The following is a 20,647-nucleotide window of genomic DNA, read 5'->3' as shown; positions in this document are numbered from 1 at the left end:
TTGTTTTGTTTTGTTTTGTTTTTGTCTTTTTGCTATTTCTTTGGGCCGCTCCCGCGACATATGGAGGTTCCCAGGCTAGGGGTTGAATCGGAGCTGTAGCCGCCAGCCTACGCCACAGCCACAGCAATGCTGGATCCGAGCCGCGTCTGCAACCTACACCACAGCTCACGGCAACGCCGGATCCTTAACCCACTGAGCAAGGGCAGGGATCAAACCCGCAACCTCATGGTTCCTAGTCGGATTCGTTAACCACTGTGCCACGACAGCAACTCCAAGGCTGGTAGCTTTAAATATCATCTCTATGCTAATGACTCCCACATTTCTACCTCTATCTCAAACCTCTCCCTGAACTTCACATTCCTATACCCAGCTGCTCACATCCCATCGAAATGTAACATATCCAAAACCAAACTCCTGATATTTTCTCCCAACCTATAGTTCCTGCAGTCTTTGCTGTCTTGGTTAGGGGAGCTCTGTTTTCCCAATTGCTCAAGCAAAATCCTAGGAATTGTCCTGAATCCATTCCTGTTCATTCTCTCCCCTCCCCTTCAGATATATAGTATATACAGTCCTTCAGAAATTCTGTACTCCAAATATATTCAGACCTCACCACTCCTCGCTGCCCTCCACTGTCATCCAAGCTGCCATTACCTCTTGTCCAGATGACTGCAGAAAACTGCTAACTGCTCTTACCACTTTGGCCTTGGCCCTACATTGTACTTGCAATATATCTGCTAGAGTGACCTTCAGAAAATATAACTTAGATCTCATAACTGTTGTGTGCAGTATGCTCCTTGGTTCTTCATTGTCCTTAGTATGGAAGGAAAAATTCCCTCCATGATCTCATTCTTTGACTTCAGCTTCTACCAGAGTATTGGCGAATACTTTTCTTGGAGGCACCGTAATAAAGTTTCTTACCGAACATCTTTAATTGATTTGAGTTTTAGTTCTTCTCCAAAAACACATACAAATAAAAGACATAATGGTCCTCCAGTTTGGCTACAAATATTTCCATAAACAGATCATGTCCTTTCAAGGAGTTCAAATGCTGAGTGAGCCACAATTCAAAGACTAAACAGGCTGGGGGCAGCATATTGGAGATGTATCCCAGAATCCTTGGCCAAAGAAACTGTACACAAAAGAATGACTGAATTCCCTTTCCCCTCTTCTGATCACTCTGTTTAGTCTACTTTGTTTAGGTTGATGAGTCTATGTAACTTCACCTTGTAACATTTAATTTATTGCTAATTTTTACTAGTTTATTAGTATTGATTGTAATATTAACTTATAAATATAATAAATATTCTTGTCTTAATGCTTTGAGAAAAAGGGAAAAGCCTATTGACTGATTATGAATATGTTTTTTTTCCCCTGCTTCTGTTTTCACTGAGTTTTCTTGTTATTAATTATCCTCTGTTCATTTTTGCAGTAGTAACTTGCGCACCTCACTTGCTGGTTGGAGGGGTGTGTTGAGCTAGAGGTCCTAAGAGAAGGGCACGAGCCTGGAGCCGGGTGCTTGGAACAATGCCTGAGGGACCACCTTTGTCTTTTTCTCCCCCAGATTGTGTTACACAGCCAGTATATATTTAGCCTTAGAAATTGGCAGAATGTTTGGTCGAATTCAGAATAGGTAGCACTGAGATATTACAATAAGAAGTATTTTGTTTGTGTTTAGGTCATTGTAGTAATTGTCTTGAAATTATTGGGTCTTAATGGCCAAAACTCTGTATGGTTAAGGATAAATTTATGCCAGTGTCCATAATTAGGACGTAGTAGCCAAGTCGATTATTTTTGACATAGAGTTTTATGGTGCAAGATAATCTTTTTTTCAAAATGAAAATGGGCTTAATTTTTCTGATTATAAATTTAAAACAATTCTGATGATCTAGAAAAAGTCCAAAGAAAAAGCAAAAATTATAATCTCTCTTCCCAGAGCTAGCTGTTCTTAGTACTTCAGTGTATTACTACTAGACTTAAAATGCTGTTTTATACAAATATAAGCCTAAAGTGAGATCCTAACTCTACATACTATTTTATAACATCCTTTCCACGCAACAATATATTATGAACCTATTTCCCCCTTTAATGGCTACATGATAAATGACTTTTTCCCTAAAACATATTAGTAGACAAAATGAATCTGGGCTTGAAAGGCATACAATTTAAGAAAAACAAGGACATTTTAAAAATTTTACTGATGTATAATAACCATATTAAACTGAGAAGAAGTTCAGTACTCTTAACAAAATATAGCAATAACCTTAACTACTGAATAAATTAACTTGTTTCCGTGTCAACTGCGACAAATATTTATTCAACACCTACCATGTGCCAACGTTGATCTAGGTGCTGGGGATACTTTGGTGAGTTAGATGTGTGAGGTTTCTGCTCTCAAAGAGTTTACATTCTGTGGATAAACAACATGGTCCTACTGTATATCCAGTCTCCTGGGATAGACCATGGTGGAAAATAATATAGGAGTTCCCATCGTGGCGCATCGGAAACAAATCCGACTAGGAACCATTAGGTTGCAGGTTTGACCCCTGGCCTCGCTCAGTGGGTTAAGGATCCGGTGTTGCTGTGAGTTGTGGTGTAGGTCTCAGACGCAGCTCGAATCTGGCATTGCTGTGGCTGTAGCATAGGCCGGCGACAATAGCTCTGATTCGACCCCTAGCCTGGGCACATCCTTATGCCGTGGGTGTGGCCCTAAAAAGACAAAAGACAAAAAAAAAAAGAAAATAATATAAAAAAGAATGTACATATATACATGTACTCAGCCACTTTGTTGTGCAGCGGAAATTGGCACAACATTGTAAATCAACTGTGCTTTATTAACAGTTGAAATAAAATTTAAAAAAACAACCAAAAAAGAACTTATATTCTGGAGGGTTAAAAACAGATAATAAACTAGTAAGAAATAAGAAAAATATTAGTATCGAATGATGTTGTGTTTTCATGGTAGATTTAAGCTGGCATTTTGGTCCTGAATTCTGTAGATTGAGTCAAATCGTATCTTATAATTATATTTTTAGGTTTGAAGACAGTGAAAAGCAAATCAATTACGAGTCATTTTTCTGTGCCCTGAACTGGAGAGCGAATCCAATGCCTGAACTGGAAGCAGTATCATACCTTAAAGAGGTAAAATTAATGCCTTTTTTAAAAAACAGCCGTGGCTACCTCCCTCGCATTTTTAATATCCTTTATCTTGAAATTAGTTTTCAATATAAAATATTAACGTCGGTGCTTTTGGAAAGAGCACAATATATTTCTGGGTATTTGTGTTAAAGGCTAATTCACTTTCCATGCTGAGCGAACATCTGCTGTATGAGAGCATGACTTTTCTTATGCAGCTGAATGTTTTTTAGCCTAAGTCGCATCCAATTATATGGAAAATAGGATAATAGGTTACAGTTATAAATAGATATAAACACTGTTATCAAGGGATTCTGGTAATATCATCATGAGCCACAAGAGCAATCTCAAATGGAGCAGATGTCAAAAATCCCCAGTGTATCTGTGGCTGCGCACACAGGTTTGCCTTGGGTGAAACAGTATAGAATGGGGGAGGGGTGCATATTTCACAGTGGAACCAAATTTCAAATAAAAATTCAGTAGAAAAATGCCTAGTTAGGGAAAACAAAGTTCATGTGATCAGATGATGCTCTCAACATTGTGGAATTGTCTGAATTCTCGAAGATCTCTTTGGACCAATTGTCTTTAAGGAGTGGATGGGTGGGTGGTGGTTTGTTTATGTTTTAACATGCTCCAGAAATTGATTTTCTTGGGAAAGTCCCTTGATAAAGCAAATGTCATGTGGTTGATACTCCCAGAAAGGAGGCATTTATTCCTCCTGGTCCCTGCTGTGACCAGCTCATTCTGGCCTGAACTGGTCTACTGTCCTTGGGGAGTTCCCTCAGGCATGCAGCTATTCTGGAGTGTCAGGCAGCCTTAGAACTTCCAGATGATTGGGAGACAGTGGTAGCCTTTGGAATCAAACAGAGCTGGGGTTGAAGTCTGACTCTGCCACTTACTTAGCTGAATGACTTTGGGGGCAGTTACTTAACTCATTCATTTACAAATTTAATTCTCAGGCCAGTCATGTTGAAGTATCCGCTCAGCAGGTTCTGTGCTCTGCTCTGGGATCTACAGACAGTCATGATTGCTACCTTGAGGAGGGCTGGGGGAGGTGAGGGGACAGGAAGTCTTAGGGGAGGTGATGCTTGAAATTTCAATGAGGAATCATACGAGTTTTACCAAGTAGGAAAAGTGGCATGGTATGCCCAGAGGCGTTTCCAGCAGAGGCTCTGGGACATGGGACAGCATGACTCTTGTATAGATTCAGAAAGAATTGGTGTGGCTGGAACAGAGGCACAAAGGGAGTAGAGACAAATGAGGCTGGAGATAACCTGCCTGGGGGAGGTTTGGAATCATCATCCTGCAAAGTCTGGAGACCATGGACAAACTTCAAAGAAGAGAGTGACGTGATCAGGTATGCTCTTTACAAGGAGCTTGCTCTGCCTGGGTGATGGGTAGATTGGAGAGAGGGCATGGACAAATAGGCCCCTTAGGGGGCTCTCGATGTCCCATTGTCACCACAAAAACAGCAAACACTTGAAGCATTTACTAAGTGTCAAGCACTGCTCTAAGACCTCAAAATCAATTTCGTCTTTAATCCTCATCACAGCCTTCTGAGAGTAGATATTTTTATCGTTCCCATTTTAGAGATGAGGATGTTAAGAGGAACAGCCAGTGTATAGTAGAGTTAGAATCTTAACTTCTGTCTGTTTTACTGCCAAAAAAAAAAAAAGAAAAAAAAATCTTTAAAATATATTATTATTGATACTGGATTTAAGTCCACAAAACCATCACAAAACCAAATATTGTCATTTGGTAACCTTTTGAAATTTAATTTGGTATTTGAATGAAATTTATCATTTGGTAACCTTTTAATTCGTACCCATGCAAGTATGTAATTTTTACATGTAAAAAGAACAATGATAGATGGTGTTTATGTTCTACCTTTTCATTTAAGGTCATAGTTTTCTGTATTGGATATCATCCATTTGTCCCATTGGGACTTTTCTCCAGCCCATTGTGGTTTCTGCACATGGGTAGAAAAAGAATTTTCCGGATTTAAAGCAAGGTGTAGAAAAGACAAGTTTATTGCGGCAAGAGACACTGTTAACACAGTGGGCCAACTCCCTGATGATCAGGGAGAGCTGACTCTGGGTGCACGGAGGGCAAGACAAAGGAGGGCAAGGAATGGTTTTGCCGTACACCTGTTGACCTGCTGATTGGTTGGGGAAGAATGGGGGTCTTCTGATACACTTGCTGGGTTGGTTGAGGGCATATGTTGCCCCCATAGGGGTGGGGGAAGGAGTGGGCTACATACCTTTTTTAGTAGGGGGCAGGAAGGAGTAGGCCAGGTTGATCAAAGGAAGGAGGTGACAAGTGGGCCATATCCCTTTCCTGGTAGGGGTCAGGAAGGAGCAGACCAAGTTGCTGGGGTGGGGAGGTCCTTAGGAACCCTGTAACAATTACACTGAGACAGGCGGGATGATAAGGGTATAGCAATTCTTAGCCAGAGGCTTTTTGAGCTTTATCTCCTTGGAGAAGCCTTGGGGTCCCACGTAGTCCTCTCTATCCTGCTCTGAGGCATAGACAGCTGATCTTTGTGGGCTTCGTCAGTGGGCCCCCCTAGCCTTCTGGCCTCCAGTTGGGGTAGCTAAATGGGATGCACCAGCAGGAGAGCAGAGGGTGAGAGAGAAAGAAATCATCTTCTTCCCCGAACAGTCAAAATAGATGGACTCGCCTCCTCCTACCGAGGGCTACAGTACCTGTCTGGAGGTTCTCTCCATACGGTTGCCTACTCCAGGTTCTGGTAACCACCCTCACATGCCCCTTCTGCCCCAGATGGTGGTAATGGCTTCCTGTTGCTACCATCCCTGAGCATCTGGAGGATCCCCTGTTGGTGTTCCTAAACACTTCCCACACATTTGTAAATTCTCTTTATTAAACTCTTCTCACACACAGCTTGCACATGTCCTCTATTTCTTACGGGAACCTGAATACTTAACTTTTCTAGTTAGTAACTGCCTTTGTTGTTTTTTTCCTTACCTCCTCCTCCTCTCTTTTTCCATTCCATGCAGTCCACCACCCAAATGTTTACTTAACATGTTGAGGGGTACATCACTTAATGCACAAAAATATCATCATACCACATGCATTTAACTACAGTGTGTTTTTCTTAATAGTACACCATGGGGCATTTTGCTGATTTAATAAGCCATTCTTTAATATTATAGTATGAATATAGAATAATTTCTTATCTGTTTCTCTCTTGATGGACATTCAAATATTTTCACATTTTTGCCTCTGAAAATATATAATACTTTTTACTTTAATTTTTATTTTCCTGATGACTAAGTTTGAATGAAATTTAATTAACCTTTGGGTACTACAGCCTCTAGTAAGAAAGACATTTTTCATAGCAACCCAGCATGCCCATATACAATGGAACAGAAGTTTCACAAAACAATGCTATTCCAACTGTATGATTTTTTTTTCTTTCCTTTCTCTTTTCCCTTCTTTCTCTATTCTTTTCTTTTTCTCTTCTCTCTTCCCTTCTTCTGTCTTTTGAATGCAGTTCATTGCCCATTAAATTGATTTAAAGACTCGCAAAAGGATTACCACCCACGTTGGAAGAGGAATCACTGCCTGAAAAGGCCAAAGATCCACTTTCCCTTTAGCCACCCCTGCCCCATTTCATCACTCACCTACTCTGTCAACTGGAACAGTTACGGAGCCATGGTCCTCAGGTTCTTGAAAGAGAGAGTATGGAGCAGAAGGTCTGGAATCACATGAAGCTGAACTCAAATCCTTAGCTCTATCATTGACTAACTTGGTGATTTTGTTAGTCTCCTTTTAAGTCTCCTTATCTCAAAAATGGAGATACGCGTAGTACTTCCATCAGGTTGCTTGTAAGGACTGAGTCGATACACATGAGAGACTTTTGGAAAACCTCTCCTGTAGTAAGGGTTCAAATATTAGCTATTACTATTGTTTCTAAAATGGAGATGTCTTACCCCTTCAAGTCAGGGGGCTGGGCCTTGAGTAGTCAACTTCCAATGCTAAGATCAGTGATTCTAGCCATAAAAGTAAGAATTAGAACTGTTAGAGAATAGGAATGTAGCATCAGAGAAGGCCTGTGCTTCAGCAGTAAATAGGCTCTTCCAGTTATTACTCATTTATGATGAGAAGAACTTTACTCTTAAGGTCTCTTATCAACTCTGCTGACCAAACCTAGGAGCAGTTCAGTCTACAGGAGACATAGGAAGGAGGCAGTTTAAAAAAAAAATTAAAAAAGGAAGAACGTAGTTATAAAATGGCACCTGATCAACTTAACCAATAATGAGAACTTAATTCGATTCCAGAGTCTGAAGCACTCTGGTACTGCTAAGCTTGTTATTGTTTCATAAAGAGAATATAAAATAGCTTGGGAATATTACCAGTGAGTCTGTCATCTCATGTGAAAATATTTAGTGTTCATGGGTTGAGCATGATATTGCATACTTCATGCCGTAGAATGAGTAATGAAAAGTATAGTATCTCCTGAACCATGTAAGTATACTTAAATGTCGATATCTCATAATGTCCTGAGACACTCTGGGTCAGAGCCTATCGTAGGTTGGGTTCCTCAGCAAGTAGGTGGAGTTTAATGTGGAGGATGTTTATTTGAGAGTGTCCTTGCAATCAGAACCTATGGAACGGCAGAGAGGGACATAGGAGCGGGCAGAAGGAGAAGTTGAGCTTTGATGTAGGTCCAGAGACAGCCTTGGCTGGTCCACAGGGATCTCTGAAGCTAGAATGTCCTTTCAGAGCTGGCCTGAGTTGGGCCAGAATGGCCTAGTTTTATTCCTGTGGGTTGGTTTAGAAAGGGATATGACTTTGGATAGCATAGCTTTGTGCAACCAAAACAGCTCTGTAGCCGAGGCAGTCCCTGAAGGGGTCTCTTAACAGCGGGGCCACCAAGTCCTTCCTCAGGGGGATTCTGGATGGAATATCATATCTCGGCAACCAACCACTCTTGATTATTCTTGGCATCAACTGGGGGCCTGGCCTGTGGCACAGCCTTCTATGCAACCTGCTCCTCTGCTATTGTCTGATCTTGCTCCCATGCAGGGAACTGACATGGTTATGCTAGAAGAGGCCACAGTTATGGAAGTGGTTATACTAGAGGAGTTAGACCAGATGTGTAGGTCTGTGGGGCCCAGTTGGCCAAAAAAAAAAAAAAAAAAAAAAAACCTCTCACTTAGAGCTCTGAGGATCGCTAACACTTAGGGAGTCTACTGAAGCCAAAAAGTTATATGTGGGACTTCAGGACATAATCCACGAGGTGGTGAAAGTGACCCAGCCTTTGATTGTGACATGACAGATTAAAGTACTGTGGACAGGAAAGAATGAGCTGCTCTGTTCAAGCACAGCCCAGGTGGAGGCCAGCAGTGGGGCAGTTGTATACCGCTTCCAGTGTGTGAGTTGGACAGGCTGACTCCGGCTCAAGTTCCGGAGGCACCATGAATATCTCTCTAGAAGTTACCAGCACCAGCCACCATTCAGAACCTAGATAATCTTTACTCTTGTGCTGAATGTTGTCATCCACAGGGTCTCTTCTCTGAACTGGGGATCTTATGAAAAGGGACCTCTTAGCTGATGAAAACTGAGTGTGCCTCAGTTCTAGATTCAACACCAAATTCTGTTTGCATGAGCATTAATGGATAGGATGGATGGTAGGGGTGGGGGTTTGGCACACCTTCCCTAGCTTGATTAACTGCAGTGAACAGGAATGTGGAGGGACAAGAGAAGAGAAACAGGACCACGGGCTTTAGCCAATCAGAGGCTGAGTAGGGGGTAGTACACAAGACATGGGATTGGAGGAGCAGGGCATCTCTCCAAAACAGGGAACAGTGGTGGGGAGTCCTGCAGTTGACACCATTCGGCAATCAGGAGCCAGTCAGCAGGCTTGAACCAAGCCTTCAGCCCCACCCGGGGGACACAGCAGGCTAAGTCCCTATACCAGCGAGGTTCTAGCAGGAAACGCAGGGCACACTCAGAGGAGTCGGGATGTGGATTTATTGAAGGGACAGAGGAGTGAGTAGGGTTAAGGGAACCAGTCAGAGCCTAGCTAGAGTGGGAAGCCTCTGCCATCCCTAGGTCTGGAGGATCGGGGAGGGACTGGTATTATCAGAGCTCAGTGGAGGAGCTGGAGCAGTGGCAGCCGGTAGAAGAGTGTAGCCAGTACCAAACCATGGTGGGCAGGGAGGGGGTGGGAAGAGGAGAAGTGGAATTTATACCCTCATCTCTTGCTGCCTCCCATTGGCTGGACCCTCTTGGAAGCCAGAGAACAAGGAAGCTTGAGAAGTAATGCAATCCACAGAGGCCAGACTCCCAGGGCAGAGAGCTTGGTAAGAAGGGCAGAAAATAGATCTCGAGAGGCAAATGGAGAATGACCCAGCACAGTCTGTTACCAGAGTAAAGACCTGGGCTCCGGTGAGCAAGCCTCACAGCCAGCATAAATGTCCAGACTAATGGCTCCTGAAGCTTGGTCTGCTGGATGTTAGGACTGGTCCCTCTGACTCAAATGGGGCTCAAATAACGTGGTCTGTGATCATTACACGGCATCAGCTAATAGGACTGGGGACCGACCACAAATAAGCAAAGTTTACAAAGAGGACTGTGGTTGTAGGTAGTCCAGGGTGTTTTTGCTTTTGTCTTTTTAGGGCTGCACCTGCAGCATATGGAGGTTCCCAGGCTAGGGGTCGAATCGGAGCTGTAGCCTCTGGACTACACCTAAGCCACAGCCACAGCAACGCGGGATCTGAGCCACATCTGCGACCTACACCACAGCTCACAGCAACGCTGGATCCTTAACCCACTGAGCAAGGCCAGGGATCGAACCTGCGTCCTCATGGATACTTAGATTCGTTTCCGCTGAGCCATGATGGGAACTCCAGTAGTCCAGTTTTGATTAGTTCTGCTGCCCTTTAGTGAGAGGTTTCCCTGTGGGGACGGGTGGAAGCTGCCTGTCACCCACCATGACTGTTGACGGTGGCCTGTAGCCTGAATTCTTAGGAGCTCCCTTGGCTGGGCCTCTGCCTGGCCGCCACAGCAGCCCGTGGTGAGCCACTGGGGCTGTAATTTAATTCTCACTCCATTATGTGACTATCTATGGTCTCAGCATGTTGCCCTGGCGCTGTCACGGCCTAGAGACCCCATTTCCATTCTATTGTGCTTGCTCACAGATGGTAGCTGTAAAACTGGCAAAAGAGGTCCCGCTGTTTAGAGCCTGCCTGGTTAATCTCAGAAGTCACGTTTTAAAAAATAACACTAAATCGGTTCTCATATAAACTTTATAACTTGCACTGTGTGACTGGCGTCTGATCTTTTGACGTTTCTGAGAAAAATTGGATGTGGCTTCGTTTTATGAGCATTGGAACCACAGAAGCATTAGCAGTTGGCTCTAAAATTCTCTCTTGTCACAACAGGATGATGATATATAGCCTTGACAATAGGGAGAAGGGGACAGTCGGGCACACCTCGGGATGGATCTTTGGATACCCCACTTGTTGAAGATTTCCTTTAGGCATCTAGAGGGTGGAATACCCTGTGACATTTTATTGTCCCAACCATCTTGCGAGAATAAGTATTATTTCCAATTTATAGATAGGAAGCTAAGATGCAAAGGCATTCCTAAAGGTCAAGACTATGTAGTTAGGGGCAAGAGCTAAAACTCTTTGAGTGAGTAAGGTTATATTTCATATTTGGGGTTGAATTTAACAGTTGAAAGAAAAGATTATTAATCATTCTCATTAGATTTTAAAAATAACTGGTAAACATGTACTGATTACATAACATGAACAACAACCTAGTAGGAAATGATACTGCTGAAATCCACTGTGATTTAAAGTGCTGGAGGATGTCTACTTGAATTATACAAATAAACCTATCACTAAAGCTAAAAAAAAAAAATTCATGTCTTCTTGAAAACTTGATTTGCCCTGTAATATAATTTCAAGGAAAGGTTTCTTGTTTAAAAGTTACAACTGTGTCTTAGTGATGCTCACACAGATAACAACTCTACTGAAGCTTGGTCTAGAGCAAAGCGAAGCAATTGTGAAATATCGGCATTACAGTAAAGGCAGGAATGGATAGAAACATAAGCAAATTTCCTGGTTTTATAGATGAGCTTTTCCTTATGTCATTAGAATGCTCTTGATTATCTCAACAAGTATTTGCAAAAAATTTCCCCAAATTAATTTCAGTTTGATTTACTGAAATTTAATTGTTTTATGAATTTTGTCAACTTAATTTGATTATTTCCAAGGCCATGTCAACCTAGTAGAAAGAAGACAATCCAAGAAAAACCACAAGTTCAATTTCATACATAGTACTGGATATTTTTCTACCAATTTATAGATATTTTCCTTTTTTTGAGTGAGCAGAGGGGGAGTAAAAGTGAAATCACTAACATGACTCTATCAGCCTTACATTTGGGAGGAATAAAAATAACCTTGTTTCAGTGAAGCGTGGAATTTAATTGGCTCCCAATCTTTTCCCCTCATGCATCTGGTGGCCAGTACTAACTACAGTAGAAAATTTTAAACTAGAAGGAGACATAATCCAATTAAATTTCCTTTTAAAAATGTCAAAGCAAATAAATCCAGGGCCTATGAGCTCACACACAGCTTTGCTGTTCTCACCGGGCAGCTGCTGTTTACTGGGTTTCTATCCAGTGCCATCTTTGCTTCCCATTTCAAGGATATGTGGTTTTCCAGATCGACAGCTACATTTTTTCACCATTGATGAACAAGTAATTTATTGCCAACTTCTATGACATCTTAAGTAGCTCTAGTGACAGCCAGATTGAAAGATGTCATGGGACCCTCTTGCAGACAATGATTTCTAGCCATTTTAGAGTCATGATTTTACATCGTTGCTGAATTTCCTTCTACAATTTGTAGTTCTTCCTTCTTCCAGAAAATGCTATGTAGCACATACTATTTATACTCCGGATTAAATTGAATTTTGTTTTGAGATTTGGGTTATCTGGAGGTCACACTGGAGAGTCTGGATCCATCCACCAGTTTGTCAAGAAGTTGCTTTGTTCCAAGCTTTACTGTGACTTTCGTAGACATTTTATTATTTTGATAAATGCAAAATTGCATTGTATCTTTGTTTGACTTCCTCTGGAAGTTGACTTGGAAACAAGGATTTGAGTGTGGATAGTTTTTTGGAGGAAGCACAGGGAACACTAGCAGGGGAGTAGGGAAGTGAGAGATGGAAGAGAAGAAGCTGATACAAGCCATATGATCAAACAAGTAAAAATGTGAATGACTGGAGCTTAATGCCTCTGGGAAACACAGGGCTGATATGCTCCTCAGAGTTATCTCACCCAGAGTGCAAGGGAGCTGTGGTAGTCATCCATCAACTCCCATCAGTCATTGTTTGAGAGCTGCTCTTGAAGTGGACAGGAATAATTAATTCCCAGCCACTTGTGGCATATCACAGGGGCAGCCAAAGCTGGCCTCTGAGGCCAAAAGGAAGCTTGCAGGAAAAGGAATGAAAGTGCTGTTTGGTGGTTGGAAGTCAGGCTAGTGTGTGCCGAAGTGGAAAGGATGAGAGGATCCGGAGGGGCGCTGGCAGAACCTGCTACATACAGATATTTAAAATTCTCATCATGTACCTTTAGGTGGGCTGTTTTACTGGAAAATAAGAAATCTCATACTTATCTGGAATGGGAGGGATTGAGCTAAGGATGAGCTCCCCTGTTGTAAAATTACCATGCAGTTATTTCCATTTAAAACTTATGTGTACTGCTGGGAAACAATATGATCTGGAGCTTTCTTCGAATTTCATGGTGTGGGATGAATAAAAAAGGTCAATGAGGACAAAGAATATTTTAACTCACTGCCTAGTCATAAAGATTATGTAATGTTTGGAACATTTGTAGATTTATTAGAATAATTAGGCTGTGGTAGTGTGGGGATTTCTCATGTTTCCAAAGGCCTCTATTTTACAAAGAGATTGACCATGTGATGAGCTGGACCTGATTACAGGCAATATTATGAAGAAGGTATCTTTTCTCTCTACTTTATTGATGCCCTACCCCCAAATTTCTTAAATCTTATCTCCTGCTTCTTCCCTCCTTTGGATCCCAATTTGATTCCTGTTAGTTTCTTTAAACTAGTACCTATGAAAATCTCCCTAAAATTGGGGATTAGCTACAATTCTGATACTAATTCCAATGTGTGTTTTTCCCCCATACCAAGCAATTTTCAACACCAGCGGAGTGTCCTACAGTTCAGTTCAATTCTGACACTGTCTGCCTAAAGATGGCATCAGATCCCACAGGTTAAGGCTCAGTCCCAGAAGACTACCTCCCCTCCTTCAGATGTCATTCACAAGTCCAGGTTGTCCCCTGTGCTTTGACCAACAGGCTGTAGATTGGCGGTTCCCACCACCTTCTCCTTAGGTTTGATTAATACGCTAGAGCTGCTCATATAACTCAGAGAAACATTTTATTTGCTAGATCACCAGTTTATTATAAAAGGTTATGACTTAGAAACAGCCAGGTGGCAGAGATGCATAGGGCAAGGTGTGGGGAAAGAGCGCCAAGCTTCCTTGCCCTTTTGGGCTCTCCACATCTCCACGTGCCACCAACCCAGAAGCTCTCTGGACCCCATCCTTTTGGGGTTTTATGGAGACTTCGTTACGTAGGCATGGTTGATTAAATCCTTGGCCATTGGTAAATGAGCCCCATCTCCATCCCTTCTCCCCTCCCTGAAGGTGGGGGCTTGGGGTGTGGAGGTGGGGGACTGGTACAATTCCAGCCCCTCTCATCACATGGTTGGCTCTCCTGGCAACCAGCCCTCATCCTTAGTTGCTTTTCACAAATGCTTCATTAGATAAGGTCACAAAAGAGACCTTATCACTCTCATCACTTAGGCAATTCCAAGAGTTTTAAAGCTCTGTTCCAGAAATGGGGACAAAAACCAAATATATATATTTCTTATTTTAAATCACGATATCATGTTGCCAATGTATGGATCTTGCATTCCTCAAGCACTGCAAATATGCCTATGGCATTTATCAGGTATTTAGGCAGAAAAGGTCACTTTCACCTAGAACCTAGAGAAAAGTGACAAAGGGAAATAAACTTGAGGGAAGTGGTATTGATTTTGGAGAGAGAGCATAGTGGGGCTGGAGCAGTTAGGAAAGCATTGCGTAAGCAGAGGCGTTTAAAGCAATCAGGATGAAAAGAAATGGACTGTTGTTATTGTTGGGGGGGATACTTTTCCCCCATTCTTCTAGGTACTTTTGGCTGGTTAAATAATTAAAATGACATTAAGACAGATTAACTGGAGAGAAAAAAGCAAAATTATGCATGTACAGGGAATTCATATAAAACATGAGAGATTCTGAAGACAGCCAGGCAAAATGAGGTATACAAGTCATTCTTGATGAAGGAGAAGGGGTCAGGGGTCTGGGACTGCACGCAAAGAGAAAGCAATTCACAGGAAAATGAAAAGAGCAAATGCTCGGTAAGTAACTGTTTGCTGGACCATGCAGAAACAATGGGACACAGAGAAGAATTTTAGCAGACTTCACTGGGTTCCTCCCTGTCTACCACACATGTAGTTATCTGTGGTGATAGCTCCCTTCTTGGAACAGGCGCTTTATCTGAATTCTTTTAGGCAGTTAAGTGGGAGGTAAAAGCTCTTCCTGAGTCTTTTGTTTCTTAAAAATGATCAACTTAAAATAATCCTTATGCCAGAGAGACACATTTTGGGGTGGCAAATTTTGCTCCCCTCTATTATTTTTCATCTTAAATTACCCTTAATTTCAAATCTCAGGGTACTTAACTTAGTTTCATTTGGCCAAGTCTGGCTTGTTGCTAATATGTTTAATTCTCATCTCTGAATTCTTGAGTTATCATTATTCCAGGGTAAGTTCTATTTCTTTCTCTTTCGTTGTTGGGATTTAAATCATTATTCGTTGCCAAAAAAAATAAAATAAAATAAACAAATAAAAAAACCTCAAACAAACCAAAACTTTTGCTGCTTAAGTTATGAGGAAGGATCTTCTAGTACTGACCTGTTTCATTAGAGAATCCATTCCCCATATAATTTCATTGCATTATTATGAGTTGCATAATGTATATTACTCCTTTTTTATTGAAAGCTTAAAAAAAAAATCCTGTCAAGGGAGTTCCCACTGTGGCTCAGCAGGTTAAGATCCCAGCTAATATCCATGAGGATGTGGGGTCAATCCCTGGCCTTGCTCAGTGAGTTAAGGATCTGGCATTGCCACAAGCTGTGGAGTAGGTTGCAGATCTGGCTCAAATCCCATATTGCTGTGGCTGTGGTGTAGGCATCAGGGAACAGTGATTTTTGAATTCACATATTTATACTGTATTTTTCTATAACATGATAAAGTTTGAAAATACAGTTACCCCGCTGTATCCATGGGTTCTGTATTTGCGGATTTAACCAACTGTGGATCAAAAGTATTTGGGAAAAAAAATTCCAGAAAGTTCCAAAAAGCAAAGCTTGAATTTGCATCACATCAATTATTTACGTAGTACTTACATTGTATTTACAACTATTTACATAGCACTTACATTGTATTAGGTACTATGAGTAATCTAGAGATGATTTAAAGGATACAAGAGAATATGCATAGATTATATGCAAACACTAGACCATTTATGTACAGAACTTGAGCATCCTCAGATTTTAGGATCTGCAGAGGGTCCCAGAACCAATCCCCTGCAGATACCAAGGGAACACTGTATCACTTAAGTGTGAAAATTGCTTTAAGTTTTATAATGAAATCTTTGAGGACGTGTGGAATGACTATTGATCTCAGCCTTCATTGATTAGAAATAGATATATATGTATGTTGTGTATATATACACATAAAATACATTTTGTATATGCACACACACAGACATACAACGATTTGCTGCTTTTTGCCCTAGGAAGGACATTTTCCTAAGTTCCACATAGTATGAACTGCACAGAACACACCCTAGGAGTTGGTTCAGCCGTCATCCATCTGAATGGTCATTTCCTTCTTTACACGGCTGGTTAGCAGTTTAGGCTCAACCTCCAACGTCTGACGGGAGGCATTCTTGAAAGAGAAGTATAGGGTCACTTCAACAATCACATTTTTTCCTCTTTAACTTTCTTGTTGAAAATGATAGGACCAAATGTAGCCATGTAGGATGAGAGCCAGCAGCTTCTGAAGAGGCCCACTCCTTTCCTGGGTTTTGGAGGGTAGCCCAGCAGACCAGCAGAGCTCTGGAGCCCTCATACTGGGGTTATGGTCCAGGCTCCTCTACTTACTGGCAGTCTGACTCTGAACAAGTTGCTTAACTCTTCTCTTGCCTTGGTTTCTTTTTCTATAGGTGGGTATCATAATAATACCTACCTCTTAGGGTTTTCCCACTATTGACCTAAAAACAAATAGAGCGCCAGATATTTCTCTAGCCAAGGTGGGTTTCTTTGGGATGAGCAGAGAACTGCATTTCAGCGTGTGCAACCATGGTGAGCCAAGTGCAAGTTCCTGCATAGCAGGGGAAGGAGAACATTTCTAGAGAAGAAAAGGAAGTTGGGAGGGCTATGATAAACAAAAAGTTCATGGCTTTTCATTGGCGGAGTCCTTGCCAGGAAAGGAATATTTCTTCTCTCTCTTGGGCTTGGCCATCATCGCAGAGCATGAGAGCTTCCTCTTCCGGTCTCCTGACTCTATTTAATTGAAGTTCTGTTTACTGATTTTTTAAATTGCACTAATTAAATAGCGCCATACTTGTAAAACACTTAAAAGAGCACCTGTGGTATAGTAAATATCCAGTGCTTTTCTCATCATCACTACTAGGTAATTATAAGATTCCTATAATCCTGAAAAAGTCTGCAGTGAGTTCGTCATCATCATAAATCATCTCTTCAATTAAAGCTTTATGCTTTAGTTAGAGATGCTAGTCCTTGGTGCTCTTCTGATTTGATTCTGCCTCAATGTTATTACCATAGTTTTATATATCACCCATATTTCAGTGACTTCCACATCTTCACACAGTTCTGGACTCTAGCTCCAGGCTATGCAGAACCCTATTTCCAGGTGTTTACCAGAATCTTCACTTTGATACCCTTTGATACCCTTTGGCTACCTCAAATAAAAATGTCCAAAAGTGAGCTTAGTTTCTCCCTGTGGTCCTTTACACTCACAAGTATTTAAAACTCATCTTCTTCCTGCTTTCCTTATTGTGCTTGTAATATTGCCCTTGGTTGAATATTATCCCTCCAAAATTTATATCTACCCAGAACCTCACAGCATGAATTTATTTGGAAATAGGTTCTTTGCAGATACAATGAAAACATGTACTACAAGGTAAGATGAGGTCATACTGGATTAGGATGACCCCTAGATCCAGGAATTAGTGTCATTATGAGAAGGCCATGTGAAGACGGAGACACAAGCACAGAGAACAAGATAGAGGCAGAGATTAGAGTGATGGACCTGCAAGCCAGGTTCAAGGCATAGCTATCAACCATGAGCACCTAGGAGAGGAGCATGCTCCCTTAGAGCCGCCGCAAAGAACCAGCCCTGCCAATACCTGGTCTCTGGCACAGTGACAGAAGAAATTTCTGTTGCTTTAAGCCTCTGTGCTCGGGATCATTTGTTATGACAGCCCTAGGAAACTACTATAGACATCATCAGCTACTACTAAATTTAGACGTCTTGGAACCCTCCTTACCTGTAGTCGTTTATAAGGACGCCAGTCATATTGAATTAGGGGATCTGCCCTACTGCAATATGACCACATCTTAGCTAATTACATCTGCAGCGACCCTGTTTCCATACAAAGGTCACATTTTGAGGTACCAAGGGGTTAAGACTTCACCAGATCTTTTTTTGAGGAGGCATAACCCATTACATGAGCCCTTTCTTTTATCAACACTTCACATCAGGCACCGCCTAGGTATCGTGTATTCTACCAAAGCAAAGTCTCTCAGTTATAGCTCTTGTTCATCCCAGCCTCAGCAGCTCTGGTTATGGCACAGTCATCTCTCCCCAGGATTATTACAGTAAGCTCCAAGTAGTTTTCCCCCTTGATTTCATTCTTTATACATCCAATGAGTTGTCAAACTCATTTCTAATCAGATTTCAGTGAGACCTACCAGCAACATTCCTTAGCCACAGCATAAAGTATAAACTAGCACAGAGGGACCCAAGTTGGGCCCCATCTTTTCCTTCCAACTGCTTCTCTTGCCACGTTGTATTGTGTACCCCAGACCCACTGGGCTACTCACTCTTTCTTTTTTTTTCTTTTGAGCCATACCCACAGCATGTGGAAGTTCCTGGGCCGGGGATCGAACCCATGCCCCAACAGCCACCCAAGCCACTGTAGTGACAACACTGGACCCCTAACCCATTGTACCACAAGGGAACTCCCTACTCACCCTTCCTTGAAAATAGATTTTTAGGTTTCCAGGCTTTTGCTTATGCTGTTCTCTATGCCTGGCACACCCTTCATCACTTCAGTCCCCTGCTGGACTGCTCTTCATCTCATAAAACCCAAGTGAAACGTCACTTACTCAGATTGCTTCCACGGTTGCATCACATAGGATTATTGAGCTCTTACTTGAGTTTCTGTGATACCTTGTGACTCTGGATACTAATATAACACTGAGAAAGATTTAACACCTATGATATGTGCAACAATTAACCTTGACAATAGAAATATAAGCAGCCATAGTTATAAACTCCACCCCCGTCATTGATGATAATGTCAATTCACTATTGCCGCATAAATAAAAAGTATATGTATACATATGTGTGTACAGATTTATAGATACAAGATTTTTTAAATCTCCTTGACATGTGTTTATTACCTATATAATTGAATTTTGTCGCAACCCACCTTAGCAAAATAATTCTGAAACTTCTTTAGAGTAAAGGTATTTACTTTCTGAAATTAACAAATATACACACACATATATGTATCATATACAGTATGTATAAAGCATATGTGTGTATAGATTTATACATACATATATAGAAAGTAACTTATCCCCCAAGAACATACCATGAATGATCCAGTGCTCCTTTCACTGTTAGACTGAAGAAATGGTAACCAACCAAGCAGCCAGTACAGCTAACAGTTTGGATTTTAAAAATTGAGTTCTTAATAAAGTGTAGGAGGAGCCACCACTGCAGTAATGCTGCATAACAACCCACCCCACCCCTACCCCGCCCCGCCCCAGATCTCCGTGGTTCATGGCAATAGATGTTTATTTTTCTTGTCCATGGGCCTATAGGTCCGCTGGGCTTGATTCCAGCTGGGCTTTTTCCACCTATGTCATTCTGGGACCAGCAGCATCTTGGGCCGTGTTTCTTCTCCTGGTGATGGCAGAGGCATATTGGGCCTCTGTTTGTGGTATATCTACTGAGATTACATAGGCCAAAGGCAGCCACGTTGCCAAGTCCACATCAGAGGGGCAGGAAAGTTGACTCCATAGGAGGTTCTGCAGAGTCACATGGCAGAGAGCACGGTGTATGATTCGAATACAGGGAAGGGTGGAGGATCAAGCCCAAGAATCCACTCTGCCACAGAGTCCTTATCATCTGAAAGGACTTCTCCCATCGATGGTAGAAACGTCTGCTTGGAAAACAAACTACTTACCAAGAGCTTATATAACAACAAGGAACAGTCTGATGTTGCATTTACACAACTGCGCTTTGACACATAGTTCTAATTATATCCATCTCTTGTTTCTTTTCCAGAGATGTGAAGACGAGTGGCTCGGGATGCCATCGCCTATTCCTGTGAAATGCATCAGCTATTTAAACCTTTTAAAGGACGTGTTTGGCTTAGAGGAGGAGTAACAATGCAGTTTTGGGTAACTCCCTTTGATTTCCTGATTTTCTGCTCTAATTTGGCCAAGTTTATTTCAGTCAGTATAATTCCATTAAAAACGAAAAAGAAACACAGTTTGTATTAAAATCCATAGACCAAAATTACTCTCTTCTTGTCATTTCAGTTTTTCAGAACATTATATTATATTGCCAATGTACCAGCACTATTAAAAATGCCATTTAGAGAAATATTGAGCATTTTTATTATATGTATGATTTATTAATACCAAGAATCTTATGGTAATTTTCTATCCAACATAATTTGATTCATTACAACACAAAAAGAAAATGACTTTTGACAGCTAGATATGATAATATAAAATCAGATTATACCAGAGCATTAAGTTGTGATTCTATTAAATATTTTTTGAAATCTTTTTGACACAAGATTATTACTTATGTAATTAAACTTTGTAGCAACTCACCTTTTCAAAAATAATTCTTAAACCTCTGTAGAGTGAAGGCATTTATTTTCTGAAATTAGCAAAGCTATGAGAAGAAAAAAATCCCCCCTCCCACAACACACACGGGCACACAAAAATTTGGGAGAGAAATTAAAACATATGCAACATTTATGGGTTTTGTTTATTCGTGGTTTTTTTTTTTTTTTTTTTTTTTTTTTTGCTTTTTACGGCTGCACCTGCAGCATATGGAGGTTCCCAGGCTAGGAGTC

At 41.4% G+C, this 20,647-nt stretch overlaps 1 protein-coding gene across 3 annotated transcripts in view; it reads left to right on the top strand.

The window, feature by feature from the left end:
- EFHC2 (EF-hand domain containing 2) overlaps nt 1–20,163 on the top strand; it is a 183,537-nt gene extending 163,374 nt beyond the window's left edge. For all 3 annotated transcript variants that reach the window (XM_085007794.1, XM_021080072.2, XM_085007793.1), the window contains 2 exons: nt 3,033–3,138; nt 19,843–20,163. In XM_085007794.1, coding sequence (XP_084863920.1) covers nt 3,033–3,138; nt 19,843–19,944 — 208 coding nt within the window. In that variant the 3' untranslated portion in view covers nt 19,945–20,163. The remainder of the gene's footprint in view (nt 1–3,032; nt 3,139–19,842) is intronic.
- Nucleotides 20,164–20,647: the final 484 nt, after the last annotated feature.

This window comes from Sus scrofa, chromosome X, assembly GCF_054392235.1.
Source record: "Sus scrofa isolate SSC_HxYL_T2T_F1_AM1 chromosome X, Sscrofa_HxYL_maternal_Yorkshire_Landrace_v2.0, whole genome shotgun sequence".
NCBI lineage: Eukaryota > Metazoa > Chordata > Mammalia > Artiodactyla > Suidae > Sus > Sus scrofa.
This window is presented reverse-complemented; position numbering and strand designations above follow the sequence as displayed.